Below are 20,759 nucleotides of genomic sequence, written 5' to 3'. Positions count from 1 at the left end.
AGCAAAACAGGATAAATTCGCACATCACTACCAATGATCAATACCTTTGCGTCTAAAAAATGTTGCACATGACCGAGGAATATCAGGGGCAGGGTTTTACTGAAATATTGTATAAATACACACATGCACTTGGTGGTAAATGAATGGAAACGTTCCCCAGGACCTTTCCAATCCTCCGTATAATTGTCAGCCCCTCAAGTTTTATTATAATAACAATGAGAGGGCTTTATAGCAGCTGTTTCCAGTGGGACCCAATAGAGGTCATCATTTGGCAGAGCAAGTATGCTAAGGCTTGAGGGGATTAGGTGAATTCCTTATGCAGCAGACAGTGGGATTTAACCCAGTGTCACAGTCAGGTCACTCACGCTTACTATCACCTCCTACTATCGCCCCCAGATGTCTCTATGCAGTCATTTTGCAATAGCAGGTTCTTTAAGCATCAGGCTTACTGGATCAATTCCCCTGATTAAAAAGCCTGCCTCTTTAAGATTATAGGTAAAACCCCAATAAGCCCCTGTATGAGCTGATACCCAGGACAGATCCGATGTGCCAAGATGGATGATTTGCTTTGTGATATTATCAATTGCCAATTGCTGTCTGATTCCGAGAGCTGCTTCTTTCCATCCCTGCTGCTCAATTACTGTCCTGCCTACAATAATAGACTTGTAAAAGCTGTTCCTTCGATCGGGCGGTCCGCGCACAGCTGCCTGGGACAGATGACTTTACAATGATGGATCACACAGCAAAGCCATGGTGTTGAGTTCTCAGCCCCAGGGAGAGACAGTAATGAGCCACAGCTCTGCTTGTTTTCAAGGGAAAGGATCAGCAGCTAAACTGAGCCCCCCTGAGGTATCTGTCTCACAAGGCTTCTTCACGGGCAGGTGGAAACAGACCCACTTTCCTCAATCAACGCTCTGATGGGAGACTGACTAACCAATAAGTGGGACATTCACATGAATGGACTTCCCCGAGCATTATAAAGGTCTCAGTGTGTGTGAGTGCTGGGGGGATGTGGGTTCTATATAAAATGTGAAGATTTCTAATGGAAAAAACAGATCATTCCTTTAATATGGTGCCTATTGGACTGTAGAGGTTTCTTGCCTTACAAAAGTGTAAGTAACAGATCATGGAAGATCCATGGCCATTCTTCTCAATTCTTACCCTAACTGGTCTTCAAGATGGGCTTTCAGGTTTATCTAGGAGAGCAAATGGCCATTCTCCTTAATTCTCACCCTAACTGGTCTTCCAGATGGGCTTTTAGGTGCAGCCAGGAGAGCAAATGGCCCTTAATTTCTCCTCAATTATCACCATAACTGGTCTTTAAGATGAGCTTTCAGGTGCATCTAGGACAGTAAATTGCCTCACATATCCTCTATTCTCAACAGGCTTTCAAGTTGGGTTTGTCAGGTTTATCTAGCAGGGAAATGGCTGTTCTCTTCAAGTTGAGGCACTGGATGTCTTTAGACTGATTCCTTAACTTGTAGTCTATTTTTTGGCCATGAAAACAGGGAGATAAACTGACTGAAATACAAATTTAACCCATTATTCCCTGAATCAAAGGAATAGGGCAGATGTTAAATACCTGCCTGCGCCTGGGTAAGGGGTAACAGCAAAGTGCAAAAAAACATGGTGGATTCTGCCTGTTATTTGCACTTTGCACCCTGCTGTGCACTTAGTCAGTCACCTTCATATTTTCAGCCCAAGGGGCAAACATGTCTTTTGCTGAGCAAGGTGTGACTATGTATCACTATGGACTTCCTATATTGGCCATTTTTTTTCAAAGTTCTCTTGTGTGGCTTCCAGTTTGATGGACTGCCTAAACCAACAGTGGGGGGCATTTACTATGCCCCTAGGCAGAAGATCGAGAGCACTATTCCTCTTCTGCTTAAGGGAATGGCTCGGCACCTCGTGCTGAAGCAGATTTCAGTGTTGGCGAACATCTGAATGATGACCAAGTAAGGGGACAGGTAGTGGTCAGGAGGGGGGAACAGCTTGCAGCCACCCCCATAAGAGGGGTTGGCCATAGGTCTTTGTGCTCCAAATGGAGCCTGTAGCAATTTGTCAAAGGAGGGGAGCAGTGTGAAAAGTACAAAAAAATGGTGGATCGCACCCCCATGCCCCCATGTGCGCACACGCAAAGCAGCACAGGTGGGGGGCATCGCACAATGACAATCAGCGGGGGCAAGGGAGTGAGGACTAGGGGTAGGCAGGAGAGGAACCTACATGGTCCTCCCCCCATAATTGCCCTGGTGGATTGCACCCATTTTTGCACTTTGCTCACTGCCTCCGCAGGTGCAAATGACCCCACATGGGTATCCACTGTATATAACTTGTATGACAATGGCTGCAAGTTGCCCATCTGCTCTATACCATGGTGACTATAAGCTGGTACCTGCTCCTTTCCCTGTTCCTGAGCTACTCAGGGCAATCAGGAGGGACAATACACTCCGGCAGCAACTAAGCGGCTGATTTACTAAATTGGCCTGATTTGAGGCCTCACCATTGCCGCTGTCTCCCTCGATGGCGTGCCTAAATTGCTCTGTGCTTAAATATTCAGCATGAGGCTAATGTGAACTGATGAAGTGGAACTGCAAACATTCCCTTTCAATTGAGACGGAGGGAGACAGAGCTGCCGAGGATCATGAGGGCTGGGGAGGTGAAAATGATTTATATTTAAGGATCTCGCTGACGACTCCCATTATTGTAAGGTGCTCTTAATTGGCTTAGTGCTCAAATCCGTAATTCACGGGAAATAGGCTTCCGAGAATGAAGGATTCTGTAGTGATTTGCCAGCCCTGGGCCTCCAGCATTAGCAGTGTCAGAAAAAAAACGCTCTTATATTTATTTTATCTTTCATTGCATTCCTTTAGTTATATCCTAAGTTATATCCTATCTATCTGTGTATTGCGATAGAGCAAGAAGATCCTATGGCAGCTGGGGGCTTAGAAAGTATAGGGGGGCTAGGTTTATAAGCAGTCTCCCTATAATTAGGGGGCCCTAAATAATTTTAACTACTGCTTATGCTAAGGGGCACATTTACTAACCCACGAACGGGCCGAATGCGTCCGATTGCGTTTTTTTCGTAATGATCGGTATTTCGCGATTTTGTTGCGCAAAATCTGGCGATTTTTTCGTAGCGTTAAAACTTGCGCGAAAAGTCGCGCCTTTTCCGTTGCCATTCTGAAAGTTGCGCAAAATCTGGCGATTTTTTTGTAGCGTTAAAACTTGCGCGAAAAGTCGCGCCTTTTAAGTTTTGACGCTACGAAAAAAAAAGCGCCAGCTTTTGCGCAACTTTCGGAATGGCAACGAAAAAGCGGTTTTTCGCGCAAATTGTACTGGTAACGAAAAAGTCGCGACAATTTCCCAAAAGTCGTAAAGGCGCCGAAAAAATCGCAAAAAATACGAAAAAGTCGTAAAATGTTAGTTTTCCAATCGGAATTTTTCCAATTCGGATTCGAATTCGTGGGTTAGTAAATGTGCCCCTAAGTGTCTCTGTCTATTTTTATATCTTTCTATATACAGGTATGGGATCCCTTATCCGGAAACCCAATATCCAGAAAGCTCCGAATTACAGAAAGCCTGTCTCCCATAGATGCCATTTTAATCAAATAATCCAGATTTTTAAAATTGATTTCCTTTTTCTCTGTAAAAATAAAACAGTGCTTTGTATTTGATCCCAACTAAGATATAATTACCCCTTATTGGGGGCAGAACAGTCCTATTGGGTTTATTTAATGGTTAAATGATTCCCTTTTCTCTGTAATAATAAAACAGTACCTGTACTTGATCCCAACTAAGATATAATTACCCCTTATTGGGGGCAGAACAGCCCTATTGGGTTTATTTAATGGTTAAATGATTCCCTTTTCTCTGTAATAATAAAACAGTACCTGTACTTGATCCCAACTAAGATATAATGAATCCTTACTGGATGTAAACTAATGCTATTGGGTCTAATTAATTTCTTATTGATTTCTTAGACTTAAGCCATAAAGATCTAAATTACAGAAAGACCCCTTATCCGGAATACCCTTGGTCCCGAGCATTCTGGATAACCGGTCCTATACCTGTATATCTGTCTACATGTGTTTTATTGGTGTACAGAAACGTTTTTACATCTGTGGGGACAGTTAGGTCCCTTTCTCTCTCCCAGTGCAACCAGAGACATAATGAAAGCTACATAAGTTCTGCCCCCCTTTCCCTTGAATACAGAATCTCCTTGCCTATAAGAGAACTGTGTATTTGGGTGCCTGATGCCCCTATAACTGTTGCTGTGACCAGTAGAGACCATGGCAAGGCACTAGCAGTGTGGAGTCCAATCCTGTCTCAAGTAAAGGCTACACTATCCTGCCTCAATGGAACATCTGATCTAGCATGACCAGCATCTTTAATCCTTTTAAGTCCACCATGTTTGCTACCCATCACCACTCACTCTCCCTTTCACACTTTATTATCCGAATCTCTTTGCAGGAATCCGTAGTTTTATGCCCTTTATATCCCCCTTGCATTCAGACTGGCCATAAGGGCCAAGCAGGGATTAGGGATTAAACAGCAGCACTGCAATACAAAGTTTGTAAAAACAGTGGTGTCTTGAGGAGTAGGTGCCCCTGTGTAAAATTTGTACAGGGGCCCCAGGTTTGCAAAAGGTCCCCTTCCTGAACCTCCCTCCCCCCACTGCTGCAGCACTTAAGGGTTCCCTGGGAAGAATGCAGAAGGACTTTTGTGGGGCCCCTCTGGGGTATTAGGAGAAGGGGCAATAACTGCAGGATAGTTTGTATAATACAGGGGGAAGGGCATTCATTTTGGGATAGAACTGGACACATTCATTGTTCCTTGTACATCTGCACAGTTGCAGTTGGTGCTAATGCGTCTGTCCCACCTTGTATTTCAAACTGGTTGCAAGTAAACCTAGTCTACTGGCAGAGGAGAACACTGGAGTTACCTCCATCCCAAAAGTGGCAGTATCTCTAGAGTTCCATCTGTGAACGGTGCGTAGAACAGCGGACTTGTGCCTAAACAATCGTGATTAGTGATGAGCGAATCTGTCCCGTTTTACTTCACCAAAAAATTAGTGAAATGGAAAAAATGGCAAAACGCATTGAAGCGAATGGAACTTTTTTCACTGTTACTTTTTCATACTTTCGCCCAACTTTTTTTCTTGCAGACACTAAAGTCCAAGGGGTTTTTTTTTCCATGGGGAAAGCTGGCGAAAAAATTCGCTCACCACTAATGAAAATTTAATTTTTACACCGAACCAAATAAACCCTATATACTGGAATTATTTTAAAAAAATGCATTCTCCTTGTAGATTGTAAGCTCTTTTGGGCAGGGCTCTCTTCACCTCTTGTATCGGTTATTGATTGCTTTATATGTTACTCTGTATGTCCAATGTATGAAACCCACTTATTGTACAGCGCTGCGGGATATGTTGGCACTTTATAAATAAATGTTAATAATAATAATTCTGGGTAAAAAAAAACCCTTAACATCTTTTGGCAGTCCCAGATTGTTAGAGGATGATGGGCTGTAGTTTATTAACAGCCTGGGTTTCTTTGAAAGCATGTACCAAAGCATTGTTGCTATAAATGAGAAGGGTTAAGAGGACCCATAGAGGGTGAAAAAATGCCAACGTATCCCTTTTATTGATGTTGAATTGCCATGGCAACCCAAAGATGGCAGATGACACAAACAGAGAGGCTCATCTGGCAGTTCCAGCGAGCAGAGTTCACTTACCAGCTGTCCATACAGACGTGGTGAGTATGGTAATGTGCAGACCATATGGCAATAGAATTAAAATCCCAACAATTGTACTGTGACTGCACCACTGAGCCAGACAGACAGATTCTCAGCACAGGCAGCTCTCTGGCATTGGTCTTCTCTCATGCCTATATGTAATAATGCACGTACCCAGGTCAGCAACAACAACACATTAGATTCCAGCAGAAAACAGCAGCAACCAACTCCACACCCCCCCACCCCCATCTGCCAGTTCCTGCTCCCAGTGTTGTTTAATAGACAGCAGTGGGGTAGTTTTAGGCATCAAGTCCATCAAGCTCAACATATGCCTATATACTGTATAACCTGCCTAACTGCTAGTTGCCCCAGAGGAAGGCAAAATCCCCATCTGAAGCCTCTCTAATTTGCCGCAGAGGGAAAAAAATTCCTTCCTGACTCCAAGATGGCAATCGGACCAGTCCCATTCTATATAACTGAGACTTTCCATACTCTTTACCAACTTAGTTGCCCTTCTCTGGACCCTCTCTAACTCAATAATGTCCCATTTGAGCACTGGAGACCAAAGCTGAACAGCATATTCTAGATGGGGCCTTACCAGCGCTCTGTAAAGGGGAAGAATAACCCCCTCCTCCCGTGAATCTATACCCCTTTTAATACAGCTCAAAACCCTGTTTGCCCTTGCAGCTGCTGCCTGGCATTGCTTGCTACAGCCAAGTTTATTATCTACAAGGACTCCAAGGTCCTTCTCCATTATGGATTTGCCTAGTGCAGTCCCATTAAGGGTATAAGTGGCTGCATATTGTTACATCCCAGGTGCATGACTTACATTTATTAACATTAAATTTAATCTGCCCAGATTTGCCAGTTTGTCAAGATCCTGCTGCAAGGATGCCACATGATATAACATTATGGTCACTATTACCCAGGGGTTTAACCAGGTGTTTGCTATACCTTCTGGGTTTAGCACCCTCATTTACCTTCATCACTTCCTCCTTTATATTGGCTTTTAACTCTTGCTTCACAAAGATACAAAAACTCCTCCTCCTTTTCTATTGCCTCTGTCCCTCCAAAATGGTATAGTCTCCTATATTTACAGTCCATTCGTATGGCTCATTCAGCTAAATCCCATCCTCCAACCCTCTAGCCATCTTCTCCCCCAAAGCATCATTGAGGTGCAGCCCATCCCTGGCAAAGAGCCTGTAGCCAATTGAAGAATCAGCCCAGTTCTCCTGAAACCCAAAGCCCTCCTCCCTACACCAATCTCTCAGCCATGCATTAATATCCCTAAGCTCCCGCTGCCTTCTTAACGTGGCTGGTGGCACAGGTAATATCTCTGAGAAGATTACCTTGTTGGTCCATAGGTACCATGTGTACCATGACCGCTGGGTCTTCCCCAGCCCCTCCCAATAATCTGTCTACTATGTTCCTCCACATGCCGAACCTTAGCACCAGGCAAGCAGCAGACAGTTCGGCATGTAGGGTCCTTGCAACAGATTACCCTATCCACCTTTCTAACAATTGAATCCCCCATAACTATAACCTATCTTGCCTTACTAGCACCATTTCCCCACCTATAATCCCTTGTATTAGAGACACTGCCCCCTAGGGTGCTCTGAGAGTCAGCCTGCTCCATACATGCCAGTTCAGAGAAGCATCTTCACCCAAAATAGTAAATCTGTTGGTTTGGACAAGCTGTGGACCAACCCCCTACCCTTCCGTCCCCTACTTCCCCTCTTGATTGTCACAAACTTGTCTCACTGATTATCCTCCTGTGTCCCATCTCCACTCCCCATTACACCAGCCCCTGCCATTGGTTGCTCAGTGAGCCTCCTGTCTTCCCCTATGTTTGCAGCTGCCCTCAGTGCTGCCGGTTCTCCCCTCAGATTCCAAGAGGAAAACCCACCTGCATTTCACAGGTAAATGCTGCATGGAACGGCTACTCCAAGATCCGATCCAACACTTGACAAGATACACACTGAGTGATGCCGGCAATCCCACTGGAACTCATACTGGGTACTTATAGTCTTCCAAGTGCAATTCTTTGTCTTTTTTGTTTCAAATTTCTTTTGGTTTAATGCCTGCTAAACACTTAATTCGCATGCAACACTTAGATCCCATGCAACACTTGCTTAGCAGCTCCCAGTGTCGGACTGGGGTGCCACGGGCCCACCAGAAAACTTTAGACCTTAGGTCCACTCTTACCTTCTCTGTTCACTCACTTTCTTTTGTGTCTTAATTACTTCTTTTTACATACTATTATCTAACCTTTCCTCCATTTCTTCTGTTCCTTCTCATATAGAATTGAGTAATGGCCATGGTATAGGCATACAAGGCAAATGGTTGGGTGAGCAGAAGCGCCCACTGACACCTGGGCCCTCCGGGAGTTTTCCTGGTATCCTGGTGGGCCAGTCCGACACTGGCAGCTCCCACACTCACTGTGCAGTCAGCAACTTATTGAGGTACAAACCCATATTTATGAATAGCTTGCAGCCAAAACTAACAGCAGAGAAAAGTCTCTGCTAAAATCCTTGGAAAATGGCATTGCTGCAAAAGCTGTAAATATAATTCAAACCGGCCCTCTGTGCATTTTTATCAGTCCAAAGGTTGTTGGGGGTGGAGTTGATAGTGTTTGAAGTACCGGAAACCCATTATCCAGAAAGCTCAGAATTACGGGAAGGCTATCTACCATACAGCTCCTTTTAAAGGAAAACAATATCCCCAGAATGAATACTTAACCAACAGATAGTTTATATAATGTTAAGTGACCTGTTAAATAATGTCACCAAACTGGAATATATATCAGCAAAATTTTGTCCTTTTACATCCTTTCCCTTGATCCACTATTGAGTGATGGGCTGTGCGCTCCCTGAGAGATCACATGACCAGAAATAATGCAGCCATTAGCCATTGAAAGACTCTAAGACAGCTGGTAACCCTAGCCCTGGTTTATATATTTTGCTTCTGTTAGGGGCCCCTTCTCTACTATCAGTTAAGTCAGCATGACTCTCACCCCCCTCCCCAGAGGAACCTAGTATTAACCCACTAGTCACCATGGACCCCTGAGTGGTGCTAATAAGTAAGTGAGCCCTGATGAAAAAGAAAATGTTGCACATTCAATCTGCTGTGGCCACCCCCAATCATGCCAAAACAGCCCAAGATTAACCCAAATCCCTGCCCATTAATAATCTGAAAATCATTCCTTTTCATCTCGGGACCCCCACTGCCATGGGGCGCCTTGTTGCAGTGCCCCCTGATGGCAGCCCTGGGTATAGCATGTTGTATCCTACATATATACATTATGGTATAGCTCTCAGTCAGCATAGCCTGATGCATGCTGGGAACTTTCCAGCACTCATTCAACATGGCAACTGGGGGTGTACAGCACATTTCTGTAAGATATTAATACCCTACCTGGTCTGGGGCCCTCTGACACCATTCCAAGAGCCAAAGTGTCTGATTCCTGTCTTTGATCCCCACTAATAATTGTGTCACTCTATGCTAACATCCACGTATCCTTCATGTTACTGGAATGGTGAGTGGTTTGGACAGCTGCTGCTTCACCGCCAATACAGTAACTAAATATAATGACATGCCAAATAATACTAATGACACGAGTGAGGCTGACTAGAGAGGATTTTCATGCAATACCATGCACAAGATGGCTGACAGGCAACAATGACATATTGGCTTCTCTTGTCAACGAAGGGGTCTGAGAACGCATTGTAATGTTAGAGACGTCTGTCAGCAGAGGTATTATATGGCACAGGGCAAGGATTCCTCACTTTCCTGGAACTGACACTCCAAAGACATCCAGAGGCATCACATTACTTCATGGATACCAGGATCCATTTCTGGTATTTGCTAAAATCCCATTTGTGTTTGTGCCAAGGGCTTAGCCAAACACTGTTAGCTCAACCAAACCTTACCCAAATTGCTCGGCTAAAAACCGCAATATATGTTGAGCATGCAGGGAGCTGTAGTTGAGATACATTTGGGGTTCATTTTCCCTTTATTCTATTTCTCTTGAGTCCAGAAGAGGAAGGGGAAACTCCTACTTTTATCACAAGCCTTGACCATTGATGCATTTGGTCCCTGACCCTGCCCAGTGCTTTGGAATGGAGTTAAACAAGCAAAACTGGAAAGAGTGGCAATGCCTTAAAGATGCATTAACCACACAGGTTGCTAAGCAACAGCACAGCAGGTAGGACTTATTCGTTACAGTGAAGCATGGGAAGGCGAGAGGAAACACATTAAACCTTGATATTCTAATGTTGTTTTAAACTGAGAAAACATGGGATGCCACCGGGAGCAAATTGTTTCAAATAAACCATGTCATTTGCTTAAGTGATCCCAGAACGCCTGGCTCAGGAGCGACGCTGCCGGTACAGCCTGCGCTAATTACTAATCCATATAGCAAGAAAAAGGCAAACTAAAACCTCCAATGCCTACAGGTAGCGCAGGGGGAACATTTAATCAGGAAATGGGTATAAAGCAAGGATATATGCAGGATGTTTGCCAAGTGTCCAGAATCTGCAGGGCGGCCCTAGCAAGTGGACCCCAATGAATGGAGCAAATGGGTGGGTCAGGGCAGGACCAGTGTAGATCAAGGGCATGGCCTACAGCACCAGCCTCATTTATATAGAATGTAAGAATAAAAGTATGATTGGTGAGTCATGAAAAGGTGGATCATGGGTAGGGTTGCCACCCAGCTGGTATTTAACCAGCCTAGCCAGTAAATGTGTAAGTCTATCAACCCTATCTGGTCCCTTTAAAATAAGCAGCATCTGCCCCACCCATTTCCCTGCCCCCACCTGCCCATTTCCCCACTCCATATGCCAATTCCCCCACCCCCCCATGATGTCTGCCCTGAAGTGGTGTCACTGCCCACCCCCCAAAACCTGAAGGCTGGTATTCTAAAGAAAAAAACGTGGCAACACTTATCATGGGTGAGCTTGGGGTGTGGCTGGTGTGGGCATGGGTCTTGTATTCACTCATTGGGGCCCCATTTTACATACTGGCAGGGCCCTCTGCCAGGTGTTTAATGGGTTAATAAATGGAACTCCCTGGAGTTAACTTATTAGCATGGGTTCTTATGAAACCTATGGTGGTGCTGTTGGTGGGCCTTGCTGCCAAGGGACTCATGAGGTTGTGATTCAACATTGGAGGGGGCAGCAGCTGCCCTAAGGGTGAAGACCAATAGTCACCGCGATTTTAAAAAACCTAATCAGCATGACTAATCAACAGCAAATTCCATATGCAAACACACAAGTCGTTTTGTCTGAAATATGCCATGGCCATTGTTATATCGCCATAACGTTTGCTCACTGCGACTATGTTTTTAAAAACGCAGCAACTAATCACCTGTTTGTCTTCGCATTAAATGTCAGATTCTCTGGCAGGCTGAAGGTGACACTGCCTTCCAGCAGACAAATAATTTCGATCAATGCAGCCATGCTCTGTGCCGCTGTGTTCTGCAGGCAAAACTTCTTTTATTTGTAGAAATCCCTAACCCATAAAGCTTTGGTTATTCCCCCAAGCAGTATGAACTTGCCCTTTATTTTTCTTGAGCCTGCAATTCCCCATCATTTTGCTTTCTGCAATTCCTGCCCGTGAATGTTAATCATCCCAAGTCCAAATCATTGCTTACCTAGTCCCTGTCAGATCCCCTTCTTCCTCAAGCCATAATGGCTTGTAATTGTATTATGATGTATAATTCATAAAGCACTCTCTATAGGCCATAATGCTTTCAATCAATCCTGCGCTCAGCCTGAACGAAGATTTGTTTCCAAAGTGTGTGAAAATGAAAGGCGGGAGGGGTGGGGAGGCAGGGGGAATGGGTATGCATGTGCGTGAATTGCCAGAACAGGCTGGAAAATAAAAATACCAGGAAAGGAAAGCAGAATGAAATGAGTTGGGCTGGGAGTACCAGGAATCTGCACTATTATTTGTATTGGCATGGAAACTTAATATTTCCCCTTTATAATGCTTCATTTATAAGAGCATGCACTGTACAATTGTCCATTTGCCCACTGGATGGCACCATTTAGTTACAGTGTATTTTTAAAAGCATCATAATATATAACTGAATTAGTGAAGGTAAAACACCCACAGATTCAGGGAACAGCTCACTTGTTACCATGTGATAAACAAAAATTACCTTGGGTAGCCTCTCTGGGTCTCCTGGGTGCCTTGGGATGACTTTTTGCAGCCTCTGGAACCCATAGTCAATGGTTGGCTCATTTAAGGCTGAAAGGGACAATAAAGAGAATATGGTTATTTCTAACTAAAATTATAGACACTATTTCATGATGTCTGTGATGGTTATGTTAGTTATATTAGTAATTGCTAGAAAATGTTCATCTTCACCTTTTAATGTGATATATTTCTTTTATTTCTACGTACAGGCTATGAATTCGGCAGTTGTTCAGATGCCTGCATAATCCAATTACCAGCAGTTTTCCTGTGACTTTAACCCAATAAAACAGGCCACACCTGTTGAACAACAAATTACCTCAACCAAAAAACACAGAAATCACTGGTCTAACAAAGCATATTTTTGGAGGCTGTTGCCTTTTACCTAAATAAATAAATAGATACATATACTGATATGGGACCTGGGTTTTTTTGGATAACGGGTCTTTCCATAGCTTGAATCACCATACCCCAATACAATTTCCTCTAATAAGGATTCATTATATCTTAGTTGGGATCAAGTACAGGTACTGTTTTATTATTACAGAGAAAAGGGAATCATTTAACCATTAAATAAACCCAATAGGGCTGTTCTGCCCCCAATAAGGGGTAATTATATCTTAGTTGGGATCAAGTACAGGTACTGTTTTATTATTACAGAGAAAAGGGAATCATTTAACCATTAAATAAACCCAATAGGGCTGTTCTGCCCCAATAAGGGGTAATTATATCTTAGTTGGGATCAAGTACAGGTACTGTTTTATTATTACAGAGAAAAGGGAATCATTTAACCATTAAATAAACCCAATAGGGCTGTTCTGCCCCCAATAAGGGGTAATTATATCTTAGTTGGGATCAAGTACAGATACAGTTTTATTATTACAGAGAAAAAGGAAATCATTTTTAAAAATCAAATTATTTTATTAAAATGGAGTCTATGGGATATGGCCTTTCCAAATTCTGAGCTTTCTGGATAAAGAGTTTCCGGATAAAAGATCTCATACCTGTACATGTATTTGGTTATACAGGTATCGGACCCCCTTATCCGGAAACCCATTATCCAGAAAGTTTCAAATTACGGATAAGACCATCTTCCATAGAAGCCCAATGTCGGAATGGTTCTTGAATGGATTCTAACATTTCACCTTTTTCAGGGGATGTTTTTAAAAAGTCTAATATGTCCTTGACCTTGATGATGTCTTTATTAGGGGAAAATTTGTGCTTTTCTCAGGGACAAAGTAGCAAACACAAATGATTCCATTGCCTCGTTTGGAATGATAAGGGGTGAGAATCTCTGACAGCTGCTTTGGTATCATTTGGCATCTCTTCTCTTAAACACAGAGTTGCGGATTTACAGCCTCCTCATCTGTCCATCTATTAACAACCTCAAGAGCTGCAATGAATTCATCTCTCTCCAGCGAGCCAAAAAAAAAAGGATTATTAAGGAAATTGTATGAAAGTCTAATTGACCCCGTAGTAATGGAAGGCGTTTGCATTATCCCACTGCCCCCATTCTCAAGACAGGTAGCGAATCCTCGGGATTTAAAAGGACATTTAAATTGTAAGACTTGAGTGCAGGAGCGTAATTATACCAATAAAATCCTTTAACTTGTCAACTTCTAAATCTAAATGGCGATCAATCGTTTCTTCAAAAAAGAGATAATCCTCAAAGTCTGCTGATTGACAGCTTATACTTTCATATGTAAAATATATAAAAAAAAAAACAGCTTTGGTAAAGTGGCCATGAATCCATTTGCGGAATACAATACTTCATATAGGTGAGTAAAAAGCCAGTAATTACTCCTGTGAATGCGCAGCCATCAAGATAAGTACTCGAAAACTTCGGGAAACTTTTTTTTTTATCCAAACAAATTTTAAATGTGCTTTTTAAATATTCATGGTAAACAAATGCCACTTTAACCACCATTTAATTATTGGCTGGGACCATTTTCTATCTTTAAACTATCTTCCATGGCCGTTACTAAATGTACATTTTGAGACTATTGTTCTGCCTTTGTGCCACAAAAAGTTATGTCTTAGCAGTGAGAAAAATACCCACAGACTTAAATGCATTTTGCAAAGTTTTTGCCGAAATTTTGGTAAAGGCAAAGGGACAGATTCACTCATAATTAGTCTCCCATGGCCAATCCTAACTTTACATTTTGACACTACTGGTCTGCATTACAGACATTTATGTAGACAGGGTTGGACTGGGGGGTGTATGGCCCACCGGGGGTTCCCACCCCAGGGGACTTGCAGGTGCCACCGCGGGCCACAGGGCCCGCCACCTGACGTCCTCCCCGATCGCGTACATTTAACGCATCAGGGGAGGAGCTGTCGGGCAGGGGGAGCGTTGGCAAAGGGTCGGGTGTCCCAGCGGCCCAGTCTGACCCTGTATGTAGATATTTTCTTGTGACATAGGCTTTTTGTGCTGGGTCAATGTAGTTTTGGCCTATACAGTGGCCAGTAAATTGTCAGTGTAGTCAAGAATGACCCAATCGACACCCAGGTATTTGTGACCTTAATTGGTTAGTTTAGCATATAAATAATATAACATTAAGTAAATATCCAGCAAGAAAGACTGCATGGATTTGGCAAAGTCCAACTCCATACACTTATTTTTTGTTGTTTATATTACAGATTTTGAAGTACAAACCCACTTGGAGATTTACAGTTGAGCTGAAATAAGTTCAGAACAGCTAAATACTCAAATATGATTAAGGTATCCTCATGAACAAGCAATGAGCAAGCTTAGAGGGTTGTTCCTGTTACCCCCTGTAGCTGGAGATGAAACCATGGCCATTAGCCCCCCCATAGTTGTGTCACTTCTGTTGTTTTGTAATGAGATGGACAAAAGTCTTTTGGGAGGTAATAAGGTATGGTATAGAGAAGAAGACAATGGCAGAACCTGTGAACAGAGTCAGAAACATTATAAAGAGAATTCCAAAGGCCATCAACAAGATTCCAAAGGGTTTTACAAAGATTATACATCATTACCTGCCCCAGTGGAGCTTACAAGCTAAGGTCCTTTATCACCTTCACACATACTAGGGGCAGTTTTATCAGAAGCCAAACATGTTGTTGGAGTGAGGGGAGAAACAAATTGTGCCCTGGCTGGAACCAATGTTAATTTATATAGATTGGCCAGTGATTTTTTTTAGAAAAGGTGGCAACCCTTCTAGTACGGTATCTGTTTAGCCCGCAATCAAATTGGCTGGATACCAAAGAGTATCGGCCAGCGTAAGGACACCCATCACACTTGCTACCAAGAAAATCAAATATCTCTCACTGCATTGGTCCCTTTTCTGCTGGTTAGACAGCAATATTATAATATACTTACAATCCCTCCAATCCTAATGCATCAGCATAAAAGGTCCATAATTATAAACATAAAGTAATGTAGGTTGAAAAAAGACACATATCCAACCTTTTGATCTAAGTGAAACCTACATAACTACTAGTTGATGCAGAGGAAGGAGAAAACCCCATCTAAAGCCTTTCCAATATTCCTTCCTGACTCCAAGAGGGCAAATGGGCCAGTCCCTTGATCAACTTTATACTAAGATGATTTTTAACCTGGTATTTTGTCCCTTGATAAAAAGCCATTCATTTTTGGAGCTGATAACATACACATGTAGTTATGGCTCACCTTGTTATCCAATGGCATCTTCTCTACTCTGTTCCCTTTCTGTCTGTTTTTTTACTTTTGCTCTTTATTTTTTTATTTCACTTCACTTTCAAGGTTACTTTTCCTTTTGTTCTGTTTTTGCCATGTTTCCTTCTAGACCTAGCCACATTATTTTGACATTTCTGTTCTTTTTCCCATCAGTGATTTTTCTCTGCCCCTATCCTCTACACTTAAACTCTTCTATTCTTTCCTATTTTATCCGTATGCTTCATTATCTACAGCCTACCTAAATTCTCTTTACACTCCTTGCCTTTTTTTATTGTTGTCCCCATTCCCATTTTCAGGCTTTCAGGCTTATTAATCTTTTATTCATTCTCTCCTTGTAGTCTCCTCTGTCCCTACATTTAATTTCTTTTAGTCATTCATTCTCACTTTTATCTCTCTCATCCCTCTCATACTCTTTCTCTGGAACTGGGGCAAGTCGCTTGCCTCCCCACCCACCGCACATCCGAGAGCGCTGTCCCTCTCCCGCCCGAGCTCCCCGCCCCTCTGCCTGCACCACCTGTTCTTCCCTTGCTGCCTGCCCTCCCCTGCTTCCATCTTTGTTATGACATTGCTACACGGAAGTAGAGATGGAAGCAGTGGCGAGCCTGCAACAGTTTGTCCACAACTTCCAAAACCAGGGGGAAGTTCCAGCCCCCCCAGTTCCAATGCCTATGACTATAGTTCATAGTCATAGTTGGGTTGAAAAAAGACATCCGTCCATCACGTTCAACCATAATGCCTATATATAACCTGCCTAACTACTAGTTGATCCAGAGGAAGGCAAAAAACCCCATCTGAAGCCTCTCTAATTTGCTGCAGAGGGGAAGTTCCCCTTTAACATACGACACTCTCTCTGTGATTTAAACCAAAATAATTTCCCCCTCTCTCATGCTAAAATCTTTAATTTCAGATGCATTATGCGTCTCCAAAATACAAACTGCATATTTTTTTTGTATTCATTGATTACGAGTACTGCCACTTTAGGGATTTGGAGAAAACAACCGCACGGAGGAGTCATTAATTCTTTACACACACACCAAAAAGAGCCCTAAATGGAGCTGAAAGTAAAAACAACTAAAAGAAAAAAAAAATCCCACTAAGAGATGATTATGTTGGCATTTGGTAAGAGGAAAATAAGAGTAAAGAAGGATTTGTTCTAAACCAATTTTGAGCAATATCCAGCAAGGGTTAGTTATTTCTCAAAGAGGAATGTTTTAAAGGAGAACTAATGCTGAATAAATAATCTGGCTAGAAATGCTGTATTTTATACTAAACTTATTGTACAAGCCCCAAGGGTCAGCAGCCCTAAAACAGTAATGATCAGGCCTTCAAATGTGTCCCTAGCAGCTCCCCATCTTGGATCTTGTCGGGCCATCTTTTGTGTGTCAGTGGCACTGCACATGCTCAGCAGGCTTTGGGTGCTGTTGGGAAGCTAAGCTTTGGGGTTGTCACAAATGATGAAGCAAAAATGGGGTTCATTTATTATAGAAGTTGATGCAACAAGGCTGATTATTAATATAGATGCAGACTGCACTGGTTTCTGAATTGCCATCTAATGTGAATCTGAATTAATTATTAATGAGTAACTTTTATCATTTATATATTCTGTATATTGTGAGTGGGTCCCTAACTTCAGGTATCTTCAGGGACACAGATCTTCCCTGCTTAAGGGGTGTGGTGATCTTAAGCTGGAACAGAACCCCAAAACACAAGATATAACATTGTGTGCCTATTTCTTTCTCGAGATATACTTCTCATTTAATTTCCAAACATTCTCAGTATAGTATTTATCCTGCCATGTGAACATTATACTTGGGGGCACATTTACTAATCCACGAACGTCCGAAAAGCGTCCAAATGTGGTTTTTTTCGTAATGATCGGTATTTTGCGACATTTTCGCGAATTGTCGCAAATTTTTTGAGCGCTCAATACGAAAAAGTTGCGACAATTCGCGAAAGTCGTAATGGCTATGCAAAAGTCGCGACAATTCATGAAAGTCATAATGGCTATGCAAAAGTCGCGACAATTCACGAAAGTCATAATGGCTATGCAAAAGTCGCGACAATTCGCGAAAGTCATAATGGCTATGAAAAAGTTGCGACAATTCGCGCAAGTCGTAATGGCTACGAAAAAGTCGTGATGGTGACGAAAACAATCGCAAAAAATACGAAAAAGTCGCAAAATGTTCGTTTCCAATCCGATTTTTTCCCATTCGGGGTTCGGATTCGTGGATTAGTAAATCAGCCCCTTGGAATAGAACATAGAATACTATGAAAAAATCTTTGTACAAAATGTCTTTTATTTAATATTTAAATATTACCCATCGCCAATCATTTCTACCAAGTTTCTTATCTACCCACCTATTATAGCCGGAGATCTAATACACACAATCAATCGTCAGGAAATCGTCACTTGTAAATATGCCTGCCAGTCATTAACAGGCCTATCAGTTTATCAGTGATCTATCTTTTTTCTTTGCATCATTTAAAAGTCATCTTTGTGTTATCATTTTATCTATGTATCTGTCAATAAAGGGGTGTAAAGCTTTGCATTAACTTTTATTATGTTATAGAATGTGCTATTCTTAGCAACTTTGTAATATGTCTTATTAATATAAAATTATTATTTATTTAGTTATAGTTTTTGAATTATTTGCCTTCCACTTCTACATCTTTCCAGCTTTCAAATGGGGGCCATAAAACCATTGCTCTAGGACTAGTCCGTTCTACCTTCTAGTCATATTCCAGTCTCTCATTTAACACTTTAAATGCCATAGTATGTAGAATCTACATTTTGTGGGTAAAAGGACTGTGTAAGGAGCACCAGGAGACACGAGGTCCCCGGGCTCTCCTCCTTCGGCATGCTTTGTCCGGGTCAAAACCGGACAGGTGGCAACCCTAGCCATGTGTAGGATCCCTGTCAACTCTACCGCAGAAAGTCTGGAGCCCCAAAAGGCCATTGATGAACACCGGGGTTGGCAGGGCTAAACTTAAGTGGCTAGTTCTGGCAGTTTACGGGTTCCTCTGTATTACAGCCTGTAACAGATTAGCCTGAACCCACAACTTATCTGTTGTCAGTCCCAGAGATCTAGGACAAGAAAGAGTACATCCAAGAAAATCTTTCCAGAGGCTTCATTAGAAAATCTAGTTCTCCTACTGGGTCCTTCTTCGTTCAAAAAAAAGATGGGGTCTCAGACCATGTATCGATTACCATGGTCTCAAAATCACAGCCAAGAATACCTATCCACTACCCCTAATTCCTGAACTGACAGATAAAAATGAGCCAAAGTTTTCTCCAAACTTGATCTTTGGGGTGCTTGGGGGGACAAGGGTGGGCGCTGGGGGATGAGTGGAAAACTGCATTCAATAACCATGAGACTACCTAGTCATGCCCTTTGGGCTGTGCGATGCCCCTGCAGTCTTCCAAGTTTCATAAGTGACATTTATTGTGATATGTTACAATTATGTGTTGTAGTAGACCTTGACAATATCCTCCTCCTTATCTGAACACATTCCTCAATTCAAGTTAGTTCTAAAATGTCTTAGAGAAAATACTTTTTATGCTAAATTGGAGAAATGTAAGTTCCATAAGTCAAAGATTCCCTTCCTAGGGTACATTGTGTCTTCTTACTGCTTTGAGATGGATCCTGCAGTTACTGAGTGGCCTACACCTGTAGGACTGAAGGCCACACAACATTTCCTTAGCTTTTGCTAATTCATAAAATCTCAAAGTCTCTCTGGTCTCCTGAACCCCAAAAGGCTTTTGAATCTTTAAAGTCAGTTTTTGATTCCGCTCCAGTCCTGATCCACCCTGATAAGTCTTGTGCATTTACTTTAGAAGTTGAGGCCTCCAATACAGGGGTAGGAACTATTTTATCCCAACAAAATCTTTTCCAAGGTCCTCTAACCTCTGTGCCTGCTGAGAGAAATTATGATATTGGCAATTGAGAGTTACTTGCCATAAAATTGGCTTTGTAGAAATGGCGTCATCTACTAGAAGTAGCTTTGGAGCCTGTGTTATATTCTTACTGACCATAAGAACATAGAATACATTTCCTCTGCTAAGAGATTGAATCCTCAACAGGGATGATGGGCATTATACTTCTCAAGGTTCGATTTCATCATCTCTAGGTCCAAAAACGTGAAGGCTGATGCCCTATCTAGATTCTATATTTCATAAGAAACTTCCACAGTCCCTCCCTACCCAATTATTCCCCCCTAACGGGTGGATGTCTCCTGTGTCCTTAGTGCGGCCTGTGTGTGAAGTTCCTCTAGAGTGTCTCTGGCTAAAGTCTCTCATGGGGTCATTCCTCTAAAATTGCAGGCCATCCAGGGGTTAAGAAGTCACTCGATCTCATTTCCAGATATTTCTGGTGGCCTTTTCTCATCCAAGATATTACCCATTATGTCTCTTTATTCTCCGTCTGTGCCCAGCAGAAGATTCCCCGCTGTCTCCCCTGTGGTCTCCTCCATCCTCTGCCTGTTCCAAGTCAAACTTGGTCTGATATATCCATGGACTTTATTGAAGATCTACCAAAGTTGGCAGATTTTACTATGATTCTGGTGGTTGTAGACCAATTTTCCAAGATAGCTCACTTCATTCCTCTAAAGAAGGTTTTATTGGATTTTAGTGATTTCATTGCATTCAACATTGTTTTTTGTTACCTGTTTTTGTCCATGGAATTTTAGTGATTTGGGTGTCTCTGCTTGCCATATAGTTTGGTAAATCTATGCATTTTGGGCATCAAACTGTTTAGTAGTCCCCTGGCATCGATATTTAGAACATTTTATGGTGATACTTCACAAAATGTGAATTTTCAGGTATTTTAAAATGCGATTTTCAGGTATTTTAATCAAAACTGCCAATTTTGGAAAATAATTGTGCCTCCATAGTTTGGAATAGAAAGACATGGCTGCCCATTTAGAATTCACCAGAATGTGTACTTTCCAAAAATATATGGTTTTGGGGGGGTCAATGTATTTTTTTTGTATTTTTACCCCACAAAAATTAAGTAAATGTGTAATTTTCAGTAGCTAAAGTGATCTCTGTGGCAATTTATATGCACTAACTTTCTTTTGGAGTCTCTAAATGCCAAATACTTTGATAATCCTATGCACAATCGGCATCAAAATTTTTAGTGGACCCTTGGCTTTCATA

At 42.2% G+C, this 20,759-nt stretch overlaps 1 protein-coding gene across 4 annotated transcripts in view; it reads right to left on the bottom strand.

The window, feature by feature from the left end:
• The window catches only part of ebf4 (EBF family member 4), a 289,880-nt gene that overhangs the window by 22,329 nt on the left and 246,792 nt on the right, over positions 1 to 20,759 (bottom strand). For all 4 annotated transcript variants that reach the window (XM_004912763.2, XM_002939608.3, XM_004912765.2 and 1 more), the window contains exon 11: positions 11,894 to 11,982. In XM_004912763.2, the coding sequence (XP_004912820.1) occupies positions 11,894 to 11,982 (89 nt within the window). The remainder of the gene's footprint in view (positions 1 to 11,893; positions 11,983 to 20,759) is intronic.

The sequence above is a fragment of the Xenopus tropicalis genome, chromosome 3, assembly GCF_000004195.4.
Source record: "Xenopus tropicalis strain Nigerian chromosome 3, UCB_Xtro_10.0, whole genome shotgun sequence".
In the NCBI taxonomy this organism is placed as follows: Eukaryota; Metazoa; Chordata; class Amphibia; order Anura; family Pipidae; genus Xenopus; species Xenopus tropicalis.
This window is presented reverse-complemented; position numbering and strand designations above follow the sequence as displayed.